Source organism: Selaginella moellendorffii, unplaced genomic scaffold (genome assembly GCF_000143415.4).
Source record: "Selaginella moellendorffii unplaced genomic scaffold, v1.0 SELMOscaffold_8, whole genome shotgun sequence".
In the NCBI taxonomy this organism is placed as follows: domain Eukaryota; kingdom Viridiplantae; phylum Streptophyta; class Lycopodiopsida; order Selaginellales; family Selaginellaceae; genus Selaginella; species Selaginella moellendorffii.
The window spans coordinates 1,654,755-1,666,957 of NW_003314269.1; the positions used below are offsets into that span (position 1 = coordinate 1,654,755).

General features: G+C 44.6%; 3 protein-coding genes across 13 annotated transcripts; all 3 read right to left on the reverse strand.

The window, feature by feature from the left end:
- Nucleotides 1–2,005: 2,005 nt before the first annotated feature.
- LOC9635356 lies at nucleotides 2,006–3,389 on the reverse strand. Of its 4 annotated transcripts, none has more exons than XR_002992042.1 (6): nucleotides 3,282–3,389; nucleotides 3,140–3,237; nucleotides 3,015–3,089; nucleotides 2,843–2,961; nucleotides 2,692–2,789; nucleotides 2,006–2,599 (listed from the first exon to the last, which is right to left on the reverse strand). XR_002992042.1 is itself a non-coding variant. In XM_024672171.1 (6 exons), exons 3-6 carry the CDS (start codon nucleotides 3,018–3,020, stop codon nucleotides 2,497–2,499), a joined length of 330 nt encoding a protein of 109 aa, XP_024527939.1. In that variant the 5' UTR covers nucleotides 3,021–3,089; nucleotides 3,140–3,237; nucleotides 3,282–3,389; the 3' UTR covers nucleotides 2,006–2,496. The 4 variants fall into 4 exon arrangements, 3 of the variants coding, with proteins under 3 accessions (XP_024527939.1, XP_024527936.1, XP_024527938.1); XM_024672171.1 differs by having other exon boundaries at nucleotides 2,843–2,965; XM_024672168.1 differs by having other exon boundaries at nucleotides 2,006–2,624; nucleotides 2,843–2,965.
- A 318-nt stretch (nucleotides 3,390–3,707) lies between these two features.
- On the reverse strand, nucleotides 3,708–6,859 carry LOC9631850 (jmjC domain-containing protein C). Of its 8 annotated transcripts, XM_024672165.1 has the most exons (18): nucleotides 6,777–6,854; nucleotides 6,660–6,727; nucleotides 6,537–6,603; nucleotides 6,403–6,480; nucleotides 6,281–6,349; nucleotides 6,096–6,222; nucleotides 5,975–6,047; nucleotides 5,685–5,921; nucleotides 5,617–5,635; nucleotides 5,529–5,568; nucleotides 5,332–5,468; nucleotides 5,161–5,276; nucleotides 5,010–5,103; nucleotides 4,408–4,958; nucleotides 4,295–4,361; nucleotides 4,132–4,238; nucleotides 3,953–4,073; nucleotides 3,712–3,888 (listed from the first exon to the last, which is right to left on the reverse strand). In XM_024672165.1, the coding sequence occupies exons 1-14, from the start codon at nucleotides 6,843–6,845 to the stop codon at nucleotides 4,911–4,913; spliced, it is 1,242 nt and encodes a 413-aa protein (XP_024527933.1). In that variant the 5' UTR covers nucleotides 6,846–6,854; the 3' UTR covers nucleotides 3,712–3,888; nucleotides 3,953–4,073; nucleotides 4,132–4,238; nucleotides 4,295–4,361; nucleotides 4,408–4,910. The 8 variants fall into 8 exon arrangements, with proteins under 8 accessions (XP_024527929.1, XP_024527933.1, XP_024527931.1 ...); XM_024672161.1 differs by having other exon boundaries at nucleotides 3,708–3,888; nucleotides 4,408–4,818; nucleotides 4,909–4,958; nucleotides 5,332–5,635; XM_024672163.1 differs by having other exon boundaries at nucleotides 5,332–5,568.
- Nucleotides 6,860–8,090: 1,231 nt separating this feature from the next.
- On the reverse strand, nucleotides 8,091–9,233 carry LOC9631851 (MAP kinase-interacting serine/threonine-protein kinase 2). The gene is made up of 2 exons (XM_024672091.1): nucleotides 9,207–9,233; nucleotides 8,091–8,894 (listed from the first exon to the last, which is right to left on the reverse strand). Exons 1-2 carry the CDS (start codon nucleotides 9,231–9,233, stop codon nucleotides 8,091–8,093), a joined length of 831 nt encoding a protein of 276 aa, XP_024527859.1.
- Between the last annotated feature and the right edge of the window lie 2,970 nt (nucleotides 9,234–12,203).

A 12,203-nucleotide genomic window follows, 5' to 3' on the forward strand; every position in this document is an offset into this window, starting at 1 on the left:
AAACTTGTTAGCAATGAATGAATTAATCGATATTGTTTTCACTTTTTGGGGAGCTATTGTTGAAATTAGATGCTCAGGTAGATGCTTAGCTAGGAAGCTAGGATGATGTGGCATTAGGCAGTTGCCACAGCCCATATATATATAGCTTCATATATACAATATGAGCAGTCGTTGCCAGCAGTCGCTGCCTTTTTTATCATTAATCGATATTGTTTTCACTTTTTGGGGAGCTAAGCAAGCAAAGATTCACGTCGGATTTTGCTGGATTGGATTCACCAGTTATCTAATGTTATAGTAGCAATGCCGTTTCACTCAAATCAATGCTTAGGTACATGGACAAGCATGAACAAATTCTCCACAACTTGTTACTTCAGTTTTATTTGGAAGTCAACTTTGCACACAATCTGACCCACGCATTGACATCATCGTCCACAGCAACTGGAAATGCTCCGCTAGCTAGAATCCAAGTCCCAATCGAGTTCCTGGAAGCATAAGAAAGAGCTGATGATCGTCTTCCATCCTTAGTTCCATTGAAATCTTTTTTCCACCACCATCCAAGCCAATCCAGATCCCAATGGAAGTAGCTTCCAATGTCCGAGATCTCATCAAGCCTGCGAACTCCTCTCCACTACCACGAACGTCCATACTTCTCAGCTGCCTCGACCAGATTGCTCCTCGGGTCTACACGCCTTTCCTCTACGATTCGTCCCTTCCGACCAGCTCAAGCTATCCCTCTCCAAGACGCTCTCCCTCTTCTATCCGCTAGCCGGCCGCTACAAGCTTCTTCCCAATCAGGCCCCCGAGATCCAGTGTTGCGACTCCGGCATCGAGTTCTTCGAAGCGCTCGCCAGCAAATCTCTAGGCCTTCCCAACGCAAGAAACCACGGAACTTCCTCTTGTCTCGATCAAGCTCACTCGGTTCCTGTGCGGCCCAGGTAGCGACCCACCACAGCGCAGCCGATGGAGTTGCCACGGCCGATTTCGTGAAAGCCTGGGCGCTGATTTCCTCAGGCCAGGAGCATCGCGTCAATCCGCCACACTTGGAACGATCCCTGCTCCTGCAACCTGACGCAATTCCACCGGAATCCACTCCAGCGGAGTACCAGATTGAGCCTCCGCCCTTCCCCGACCCCAGAAATGTGGAGCGCGCAATCCTCTCCTTCACGAGCAGCGGCATTCGGTCGCTGCTAAAGAGCGACACCACCGCGACTCTACCTGCGGCTCACCTCTGGATCGCGATCACCCGCGCCAGAACCGAGCTCTCGCTTCTTCAACCGCATGAACGAGGCTAGGCTTCGCGGTGAATGGGAGAAAACGTTTCAATCCTCCAATTCCCGATGGTTTTCTGGGCAATGCGGTCTTTCTTGCAATCGCATCCTCCAGCGTCGAGCAGCTGCTTATCCACAGCCGCCTGGATTGCATCGAGGAAGTGCCCGCTAGAGATTTCGCTCTCCTTCCAGCGCTCGAATCTCGTGATCTCGAGCTGGCAGCGATTGGAGATGGCTGGCGCGGATCCGTAAGCGGCAAGCCGGTATTCGCTGGAACCATGGGAATTGTGTGGGCTGGAGTGGCCATCATCTTTCCCGAGATCGAAGGGAACGATCAACTTGTCGTCAACACAATGCTAAAGCGCCATCAAATGGACGTTGTTCGCAGAGATCCTGGGCTCATAGTTTAGGGCAACTATTGACAAGAAAATCTCAGGGTCTATCGAAAGATGGGACGTTGGCAACCAGCCATTCTTGATTCAACTTGAGCTTTGATCTTTGCTTATATATCAATAAACGTTTTACAATTCCTTAGAAACATTCAATGAACTTTAGCACGCTTCTTTCTCTGAGCGGATTTGTTTGGCTTCTCACACACACATCCATCTCTTTTTCGTTCTAGCTCGTTTTAGTTCTGCAGTTGTTGTTGGCAGCCACCAAAAATGTTTTCTAGAAAGATATTGGTATCTCGAAAATACAAAAAAAGAAAAAGAAAAGTAATAATTGTGAAAAGGAAATAGGAAATAGCAAGTTAGTTTATTACTGGCATTCACTTTTAAGCCGCTTGAACTTTCTTCATGACCAGGCCAGGAGCACTTCTTTTCACACCACTCCAACTTGGCTGTTGCAGAACCTGATCGACCGTCAACCTCTATTTCAGATCCACAGCCAGCATCTTAGAAAGGAGATCCTCCTCTACAAACGAGAAAGGACCACCCCTTATCACACGAGATCTCCTCCCTTTCCCAGCATCTCATATAAAATTGCTCCTAGTCCCCGCTGCCATGTAGAAACTGCCATCCTTGTTCTCCACCTCAGGTGGCAATGCCAAAGTTGTTGATCTCCACTTTGTCGCGCATGTTTAGCTTGGAGAGAATGTTGTCAAGCTTGAGATCCTAATGAACCACGCCCCTCAAATGCATCTCTTTGAGGGTCTTTACCAACTGCTTGATGATTCTGGCTGCTTTCTCCTCACCCATCTTCTCGCAAATATAATTAACGAAATAATTTACCGAGTTTGGCATAACGCCTTGAAAGGAAGGCAATATTTCCACCAACGAACGTAGCAACCACTCGAGAAAAATTGCCCGTGCCCTGTGCAAAAGGAGACTCTGACAACACCACAAAGTCGGCAAACTTTCCTGGCGTCAGTGACCCAACCAAATCCTCCAATGCAGCTGCATACGCAGCCAAGGATGTGTACCTGTAAATCCTTTCCTCGGGAATCCAGGGATGACTCCAGCCTGCAGGTGTTCTCTCCACGGCTGCACGGACCACTCCAAGTGGATTCACTGCTACCACCTTGAGACGAACCATTCACGTAACGCCGAAGAAAAACTATCTGACAGACATACAGGCCAGTCGGATCCTAAAGCAACCACGCTTCTGAGGAGGGAGCAGAGGTTATAAGATCCGCGTGAGCGCTTCTCACCAAGTTCCTTCACGGCGTAGTAAGCATCATCTAGAAGTTGCTCTGGCTGTGCAAAAATCCAGGGTAATGGAGGCAGCATGCATTCATCTGCTTACTTGCATCGATGCAGATATGGAGAACTTCCCAAATTTGAGGTGCGCTCCAGGTGAAAGGTGCTGTGCATGCTCTACCTGCAATCCCACGAGTTCAGTGATACAAACGTAGATTTGTTCATCGTTACTCTCAATCGATGTCCTTGACGAGGATGTTTAGAAATAGCGTCAGTGTAAATTCCAGTACATCATCGTTTGCTGCATCGCCAATCGCATGTACTGCTACCTGAAGTTCATGATTAAGCATCGGATCAAAGATCATCTAAGTACCTGTAATTTCGACTCAAAAGCAGCACTCACGGACTCGGAAAGCCAACTCAGATCGGCCACACGGAGGCCAAAATTGTTTGGATCGATAAATTTGAATACCTCAGAAAAGCTACTTAATATTTACGTGACACCTGGTGAAAAAGAGCTGTTCCCGAGCCCAGCGATCCATCGGCAAAAGCTTTGACCCCATCAATGTGAACCAGTCGCTTATATGCCGTCCTCTCTCTTTTATCAGAGCCTGAAGAAAAAATTCAAGTATCGTATAGTAAAATGACAATCAGAACTTACAGCGACTCGCGGCCAAGTCTCGAGTGGGAAGAAAAGTGCAGACCTCACAGTCATATTCCCGAGTGAGTCCATCCATGTGTATACCTCTAGAGAAAGAATTTAGACGAGGAACATGATGTTTAAAATGGAATTACCTTCAACATCGTTCCATGAATCTTTGATTGATCCACCAGGAAAGTATGATCCGAAGTCAACTACTGAGGTGACGCCTTTAGAGACAGCATACTGGCTTGCTCTTGCCAGAGCCGCTCCAATGACGGTTTAGGAAGACAAGAAGTTAACAATATCATAGCAGCATCAACGAGTAAACCAGTTGGAACTACAAAGAAGGATGTTAGAACCAACTTCTCTATAATTCAGATAGGAGAATAAAAACTGATCACCATCTTCATCTCTCACAATGCTCCCACCAACTGGATCGTCTTTAACGCTCTTCAAATCACAAATCTCCATGACAACTTTATTTACAAGGCCCATGTGACCGTCCATCCTGCTGAGCCACACCTGTGTGATACTATGAACGTCAGGTTTTTATAACCTCAAAACTACAACAAAAACTCACCGGATTGTTTTCGGTGACACTATCAATCCAGGATGAATCTGGCCACTCACCTCCCCAGTGTTCGTTGCTCCATCCAAATCCTTGAAGCCACTCATTTGGCTCGAGCCCTTCAAAAGAAGCGATGAATACTATACACTCAAGAAGAAAACAAATTCAAGAGCACCATGAGCAGCATGTTGAACTTTTTGTGTGAACTCTAGATGTGTGTGTTGAGGATCCAATCTTAGTAGCTGCAGGTAAGACGTTAGTTTCCCTTATTGTTTAAACTTAACATACCTGCAGGCCCCCAGGAATAAAGTGAACATGAGAATCAATGAAACCAGGCACCACAAACTGCCCCTCGAGATCACGGAATTCGGTATCAGAACAGGCAACGTCCTACAAGCATGAAAATTCGTGAATAGAGATACCGAGGAAAACAAACGCTTATCTTGACAGCCCACGCGTAAGGATTCTTCCCCGTCTCACAGCCATGGATTCTGCCCATGGAACATCCTTGTCTGCAGTCCAGATACTGCAGTTCGTGATGACAAAATCAGCCGGTGCTCCTGGAATTCGTTTCCAAGATAGAAGAGCTGCTACGGCTAGGGACAGCAGCACTATCCCAAGTGAAGTTGCTAACGAACCCATCACGACTGTCTAGGGCCAGTTAGCTTTAACATTTAAATACACACTAGCTGCTTTTATCTGCATCCAAAGGAGACCCGATTCGATAAAATGTACTCGAAAGGATACCTGAGAAGCGCCTTGTTTCAAAATTGATTTACAAAAGCTCACCGTCAGTGAAGCTTATATCCCAGAAATTTCTCCATGACACTGTCCAAAGCCTGAGACAAAAGCACCGTTTAACAGCAGCGAAATAGCTTCAGAATCTTTACCTTTGATGCGAACGCTTCCTTCCTATCGAGGAGCGCAGCCATTGCGACACTGGAGTCGTCAAAAACACTGTAAAAGTGCTTGTAGAACTCTCCTCTGTCAAAACCAAAGCCATAACAACGTAAAATCAACAGCATCCTACAAGTTCCTTACTGTGATGCTTCAGAAGCAATCGAGTCCATCTCTTCAAACTGTTTTGTCAAAAGTTCTGCAGCGACAGGACTGAGAGCATGCAATACGAGTGCTTCTAGTGAACGAGGAAATGTAGTCTGCAAATGCACAACTTGTTAGCGACAATCATAGCATACAGTGCCTCGCACTTACCACCATCGTAAGAAAGATTCGACGAAGGCTTCGAGGGCTCGTATTTAGAAACACATTTGCGACAGGATCGTCCTCACAATTGCCATTGTTCACTGCGACCGCTACGCAGGATAGTATGACGTGAAGTTGTTTTGTTTCTAGTGAACTCAAGCTGTTCACGGTAAGATCTTCTACTCCTTGCACGTCATCAAGATCACCTTCTACATCCACGTGAGGATTCCATCCGAGCATCGATCTCTGTAGAACAATATAAGTAAATTGCATCGACAATTGTTGCTTGTTGACCTTTTCGGCGTCCAAAAGACTGGAAAACGAAAGAAGCTGTGAAAAACTCAAGAGCAACATTTGCTTACCTCATTAAAATCCTCCGCAAGTAATATGAATCCATGGGCGTGTCGAATGCGTAAGATTGTTTAGACGCCCACCAAAAGTTTACGGCAATGGTTAGAGCAGCACTGTCCACTTGGTGGAACCAAGCCTCTGGTATAAAAACTGCACTGCCAGCATCGACTACCAGAACCAGACTGTGTTTTGATGCATCTCTAAAGCGTGGATATTTCTGGTAGTCTGGTTCAACAAAGTTCACCTCGCTGAATAGAAACAGGAATAAAAGAAGTGTATCTTTTTCTATAAAAACAAATACCTATGGTTCGAAGCTTCTCCATACAGTGGCTTGGGGTACAGGTATGGCGCCGCATCAGGAGGCCACAGAGTAACTGCAACAAATACAACACTGAAACATGCCACGCATGAAAAAGCTCTACCTTTCTTCTGACCCATCACGACTCCAAGCACATTGCGGTATGGATCATAATGTATGCTTGACCGAGAAGACGTCGAACTCATCCAAAGGTTGATGTTTGAGACCGCATCCTCGTCCAGGAACTCTGGCTGAGCACGATAAGTGTCACAAAAACACAGAAAAAAGTAGACGAAGAAAATATGATACCACGGAGATTTCGGATTCCAGAGAAGCGAGCGGAGGTTTCTCCGTTGAGTCTTTCACGCGTATAGGAACCTGCAGTGATATCCTTAATATCGGCAACACGAACAACAAGCTTAAATCCTAACCTGTGCCAGATAAAACTGATCGTTGTGCTCTCCAGGTGACAAAACCATGTCTAGATATTCTCTGAAAGGCAACGCCACCTAAGGAAGAACAAGTTTAAGAACAAAAGACAAGGAATCAAAGAAATAATACAAACTCTTTCATGGCTTCTAATATCACCGTAGAACCATCGGTGCTCACCATTGCTTGCACTAGAGGTTCTCCTGCGATTTCCTTGAGAAGAGGTCTAATCCCTGCTCTAGAACACGAAAGTCCTCACCTTAAGATGTTCGACACCGCCAGTGGCTGGATTCCACCGCTCAAATGCGGGCCATTGCCGCAGAATCCCTGGAAAAACCTGCCAGAAGCTCCAGCAATTCGACGCGTCTTGGGTTACCTCGGGAATGTTTCGAGCTGCCATCTCCCGGAATTCGTCCCTCGACGGTGGGCGCCAATTTTCCCCCATAGCCTAACGTTAAAAATGAAGAACCCTAGCTAGGAGGTAAGAGGATTTTGGGCTAGTGTATGCGAATGCGGCAGCGTCGGCGAGGCGCGGGAGATCTTCGACGGCATGGACGATCACAGCAAGAACAGGTTCTCCTGGATCACGATGCTCACCGTCTACGCGCACAACGGCAGGCCCTGGGACGCCAAGAATCTCTTCGATCGCATCCCCGGCGGCAGAGATTCCGTGGCGTGGAGTTGCCTCATCGGCGCATTTGTCAAGATCGGGGATCTTGAGCACGCAAGGCGCGTCTTCGATCTCCTCCCGCGCTGGACCGTCGTCACAACCACGGCAATCCTTGTGGCGCTGGCGAAGCGTGGCAAGGCCGAGGACGCCAAAGCGATGTTCTTGGCGATGCCGAGAGAGATCTCGTCGCCTGGAACGCGATGATCACCGCATATGCCCAGAATGGGAATCTCCAGGTAGCGCAGGCGATGTTCTTACGGATGCCCGCTAGGAACTGCATCTCCTGCAACGCGATCTTCGATGGATGCGCCCAAAGCGAGGAAAGCACTGGCCAAGAAGGTCTTCGATTCGATGCCCCAGCGAGAGGTGGTGTCATGGACATGAGCGGGCGTTTGGAGGAGCTGCCGGCCTTGAACATCGTCTGGTGGAACGTGATGATCCAGGCGTTCGCGGACAATCTCCTGGTTGACGAAGCCAAGGAGCGCTTCAATCGAGCGAGCACGACTTCGTGTCATGCACGGCCTACTCGCAAACCAGCCAGATCTTCCTCGCGAGAGCAGCCGTCGATCGAATTCCCCAGCGCGATGTGGTGTCCTGCCAGTCGTATGCAAAAGCATGGATCAAGCGGACTCTTCCTTCCCGACTGATCTCAAGATATGAAGTTCCCCAATGATTTCAAGAAATTGTTAGATTAGCAGTGATCAATAGCCATTCTCGATTTATATATGGATAGACTTTTTTTAATTCTTTCTTGAGGGAAGACTTCCCTTGTTTCTTAAAGAAGAGCGGCATAGCTTTGTGTGTAACACGTTTGCATCTATCTCGGCATTTGCTTGGATCTCGTTTTTGTTCCACGATTGTTCTCGGCAGCCACCAAAAAAGTTTTTCCAGACAGAGACACGAGAGATGTCGATGATGTCCGGAGGATACAAAAACGAACCCAAGCAAATGAAGTTAGTAACTGCGAATACGAGAAATAGGAAATGGCAAGTGTGCTTACCGGACTGACTGCTGCCACTTTTAAACCGCTCGAACTTTCTTCACGACCAAGTCCTTGTCGAGGCCAGGAGCACTCCTTTTCGCACCACAGGGCCTCCTCCACGTCCTGTAGATCTTACTGCTGCTGCTTCTGCAAGGGTGTTGTAGAACCTGATCGACTGTCAGCCTTTGTTTCGGATCCACAGCCAGCATCTTGTCAAGGAGATCCTCCGCTACAAACGAGAAAGGACCAACCGGGGATGCCCCCTGTCGCACACAATCAAATGCTTCACTCGGCTGATATCCTCCCTTTCCCAGCATCTCGTATAAAATTGCTCCAAGCCCCCACACGTCGATAGCTGCTGTGTAGAAGCTCCCATCCTTGTTCTCTGCCACCTCGGGTGCCATGTACTTTGCCGTGCCACAGTACTGCAACATCTCCTCAGGGTCGTCTGTGGCAATACCAAAGTCACTAATCACCACTTTGTCGCGCGCGTCTAGCTTGAAAAGGATGTTGCCCGGCTTGAGATCCCGGTGAATTATGCCTCTCGAATGCATCTCTTTGAGAGTCTCTGCCAGCTGCTTGACAATCTGAGCTGCTTCTTCTTCGCTCATCCGCCCGGAAACGCGCAAGCAATCAGCAAGACTAGATCCACATAGTTCCATAATAATACTCCCAAAACACTGTCCTCCATCTCTCTCCTTGATGAAATCTCTGAAGGAGACAACTCCAGGGCAGCCCCGGAGCTTGGCCATGATCCCAACTTCTCTCTCAGCGTCGCTCCCTGATCGAAATGCCTTGGCTGCATATGACTTGTGACCGTCCAGATTCTGGAGCGCCCCTGGCTGCCACACCCTAGCGTCCTACCTTTCTCAAAACCTCGCTGCCTTAACATATGAATGCTGAGAAGTTTTTTGCAATCTTCCTCTCTAAACTCACTAACCACCCTTATCGCTCTTACAAGCTTTGTTTTCACCTCAAGAAAATAAACCCTAGTTTCTTCTAACAAATTTAACTACATGGCTAAGATGGTGTTTGATCGACGGCGATGATGTGCTGTGTTTTTTCAAATAGCACAACGCTTAAGAAAGGAATGCCTTATATTTCCACCAACGAAAGTAGCAACCACTCAAGGAAAAACTGCTGAGGATGTGTACCTGTGAATCCAAAAACAAGGACTGCATTTCAGTATCTCATCATTTTTCTCTTATCCTGCCACTGCATATCACTTACTCCCATTTGGATCAAATGACTTCCATGATCCAAGACACAATTGATAAATTTCTTAGCACCCTAAGCAGGAACCATGTGTCAATTCCCAAGTTTTGTGACTTTGTTAAATTAGATCCAATTTGTATGTAATCACTTTGGATGAAAAATACAAAGTTAAAATAGAATTTTCATCAATGCCTAAATTGTTATACTAACCTTAGTATATCTTTTAAAGGCTTCAAAGAGTTGTTATTCCTTTTTCACAAAAATTGGTCATAGGAGTGAAATTGAGCTCGAAATCATACCCTACACTTTTTCTTTGTAATCAAAGATTATACAAGAGGAAACTAATTTAAAAAAATGTTTTAAAAGAGCATAATAACAAAGGTAGATTTTGCCTCAGCTTTATTGTTGCCATAACAATAAAGAATAAACTAGATAAAAGAGACTATAGAAAAATGAGAACTATGAAATGAAAGCAAAAATGAGAGCAAAAATAAACACTAGAGAATGAGAGACAAGACCAAAAGGGATGTTACTTTTAAGTGAAATTTTTGTAATGTGTGATAAAGAATGTGTTAGTTTACATGTAAAGAGAGGCTTGATCATTTGATTTTTAAGGCATAATAATATGGATTGGGATTTAGCTAATCTAAATTGTATAATGTTTTGAGCTACATGAATGCCCTTTCCAATTCCAGAAGAAAAAAAGGGATCTAGATAGTCTACCACTATTTCTTGTCATACTTCTAAAAGATTTTTTTGTAAATGCTTTGTTTGCAACTGTGATGCCTCTAGTCTCCTCATCTTCCCCAGCTCCCAATATCAATCCATCAAGAATTCTAGAGGAATAAATTACACTTTGGATCCTTAGAGCTTTGCTAGGAGATAGACAAAAAATAAAAAAAGAGTAGATAGAGAAATGATTTTCTCCTTTATTTCCAAGGTGTATGCTTGTAGAATTCTCCCAGAATGGCAATCTGGATCTAAATTTGCCTGACCTAATTTTAAGGCATAAGCTATATGTCATTGTATTCTTGCAAGACAATGTTGTGGATGACGGTAATCAAAACCTAGAAATGTCTTCAATAAAATGTTTAAGAGGACCATAGTCAATTATGCAAAATTGCTTATGCTTGAGGAAGTGGGGATTTGCCATTGGCTCATTTTGAGACCATATTTGACATGGCATCCCAATCAACCTATAGGTGGTGCTAGTTGCAGCCATTTTATAGTTGACATTTCAATGTATGTCCATGCATACATAACTATATACTACTATATTAATAATGGTATTGGCAATTGGAGGGAAGGGCACAATAGCTGGAGGAGAGCAATTGGAAGCACTGGCTGCTTGGTTTGTGGCTTGAGTTATGTTTATAGCAACTACTGAAATTAGAAGGATTGGTTAGAGGGTGGTTTGTGAAGTTAAAGGTGTTAACTGAAGAGTTGTGGTAGTGTAATGCACTCTATCTTTTTCCCCTTTGAAAAGGGCCAATTGCTTAATGAAAGAACTTTTAGTGGTTATTTTATCCCTAAGGTTCCAAAGATCTACGATGATAATACATTTAAATTTCATCCCATGATCACATATATTACAAGTAACAATAGAGTTAGAAACATTAGCTGGAAGCTAGAGCTAGAGGTGTTCCTGGGCAAAGACAAGGTTTTCATTAGCAACTGGAGGAGATGATGTGGCTAGGTGGTGGCATGAGGCCAACTCTCAATGCTTAGGTGAGTTTATGAGATCCCATTTTTCTGTAGAGTGTAAGTTTGTTTGCTATCTTGTTTCATTGATAAAACAAATGGCAAGGAAATTTCATTCATATGGTGTGTGTTGTTGAAATCATTTAGCAAGCTTTTGATTTAAATTTAACAGACTTTGTTGATTACATTTCTTCCGAGATGCTACAGTACAAAACCATGCAAGTGGTTGTTTTAAGTCTTGGATGGCCATGGGCAAAGCTTTATCAGGTTCTAGAAGGGAGTGATTGGAGGGGTATATTTTACACAGACACATTCCAGAAGATGGTATGGGTGTACTCCCTCTTGATGAAGCTGGTTAGGGGTGTGGAGGGCCATGTCAATGCTATTTAAAACAAGTTTTTGAGCTGGACAAGAAAATATTAGAAAGGTACTCCATGTTATTGATGCATAAATGGTGATACATGCATATTAAAGTGGTCATACTCCATAACCCACCTGATACTTTACTGGCACATTGATTGCAAGTTTATTTTTATGTTTTAATGTGCTTTTGTATGAATCAAATTTTTTTCCGCAGGCCATTATAAGCTTGAGCCTTGGAAAATCTACACCCATGCTATGCATCAACTTTATATAGTCTCTCATTGCATAGCAAATACGAAGTCATTTTCATATATAGTAGCAGTCTAGAAATATGAGAGGTATGTGCTCAAAAAAGTTTAATAGCATTGAAGCCAATTTGAGCACAACCTAGCATGTTAGAACCTTTATATAATACGTTCCTGCAATTGGGTCTACCATTCTGGCCTTCCAACCAGCTGGCAAACACTCAGAATGAGTTGTTAGGTCAGCTTGTATCACAAAATTCATGTACTCTTTTTCAAGATCATTCCATTGTTGAAGGAAAATGAATTTTACTTATTAGAGGTATGTCTGTGCAACTTTGAAGCTTTTTTTCTCGTGGTAGCATCTCAAAACAGTCTTATAGCCTTAAAGTAGATCTGAACAAACCCTTGAGGAGTACAAGGTGCTACTCAACCTTACCATAGAGTGTGACATCGTGGATGTCCAACAAAAGCCCATGCCCTTGTTGTGCTTCACTGGCAAGACATAGACAATATATCCAAGATTACTTCCATGTCAAACTCCTTCACAAAGGTTTCCATGAAGCTCAATCATAAGATACTCAGCCATATTCAACCACGAGTAGTTGAACCATGTTACTAGATCAAAGT

Excerpts from the sequence above, each read along its gene's own strand:
- LOC9631850 (XM_024672161.1), bottom strand. The coding sequence starts at position 6,845 with ATGGGGGAAAATTGGCGCCCACCGTCGAGGGACGAATTCCGGGAGATG. Across the intron at positions 6,728-6,776 it reads CAGCTCGAAACATTCCCGAG|GGATTCTGCGGCAATGGCCC; the intron begins GTAACCCAAGAC and ends AGGTTTTTCCAG. Across the intron at positions 6,223-6,280 it reads TGGAATCCGAAATCTCCGTG|CCAGAGTTCCTGGACGAGGA; the intron begins GTATCATATTTT and ends TATCGTGCTCAG.
- LOC9635356 (XM_024672168.1), bottom strand. Across the intron at positions 2,790-2,842 it reads CTTTAGGATCCGACTGGCCT|GTGGTAGCAGTGAATCCACT; the intron begins GTATGTCTGTCA and ends GTTCGTCTCAAG. Across the intron at positions 2,625-2,691 it reads CCCGAGGAAAGGATTTACAG|TTTGCCGACTTTGTGGTGTT; the intron begins GTACACATCCTT and ends ACGCCAGGAAAG.
- LOC9631851 (XM_024672091.1), bottom strand. The coding sequence starts at position 9,233 with ATGCAGTCCTTGTTTTTGGATTCACAG. Across the intron at positions 8,895-9,206 it reads CCTTGTTTTTGGATTCACAG|CCAGGGGCGCTCCAGAATCT; the intron begins GTACACATCCTC and ends AGGGTGTGGCAG.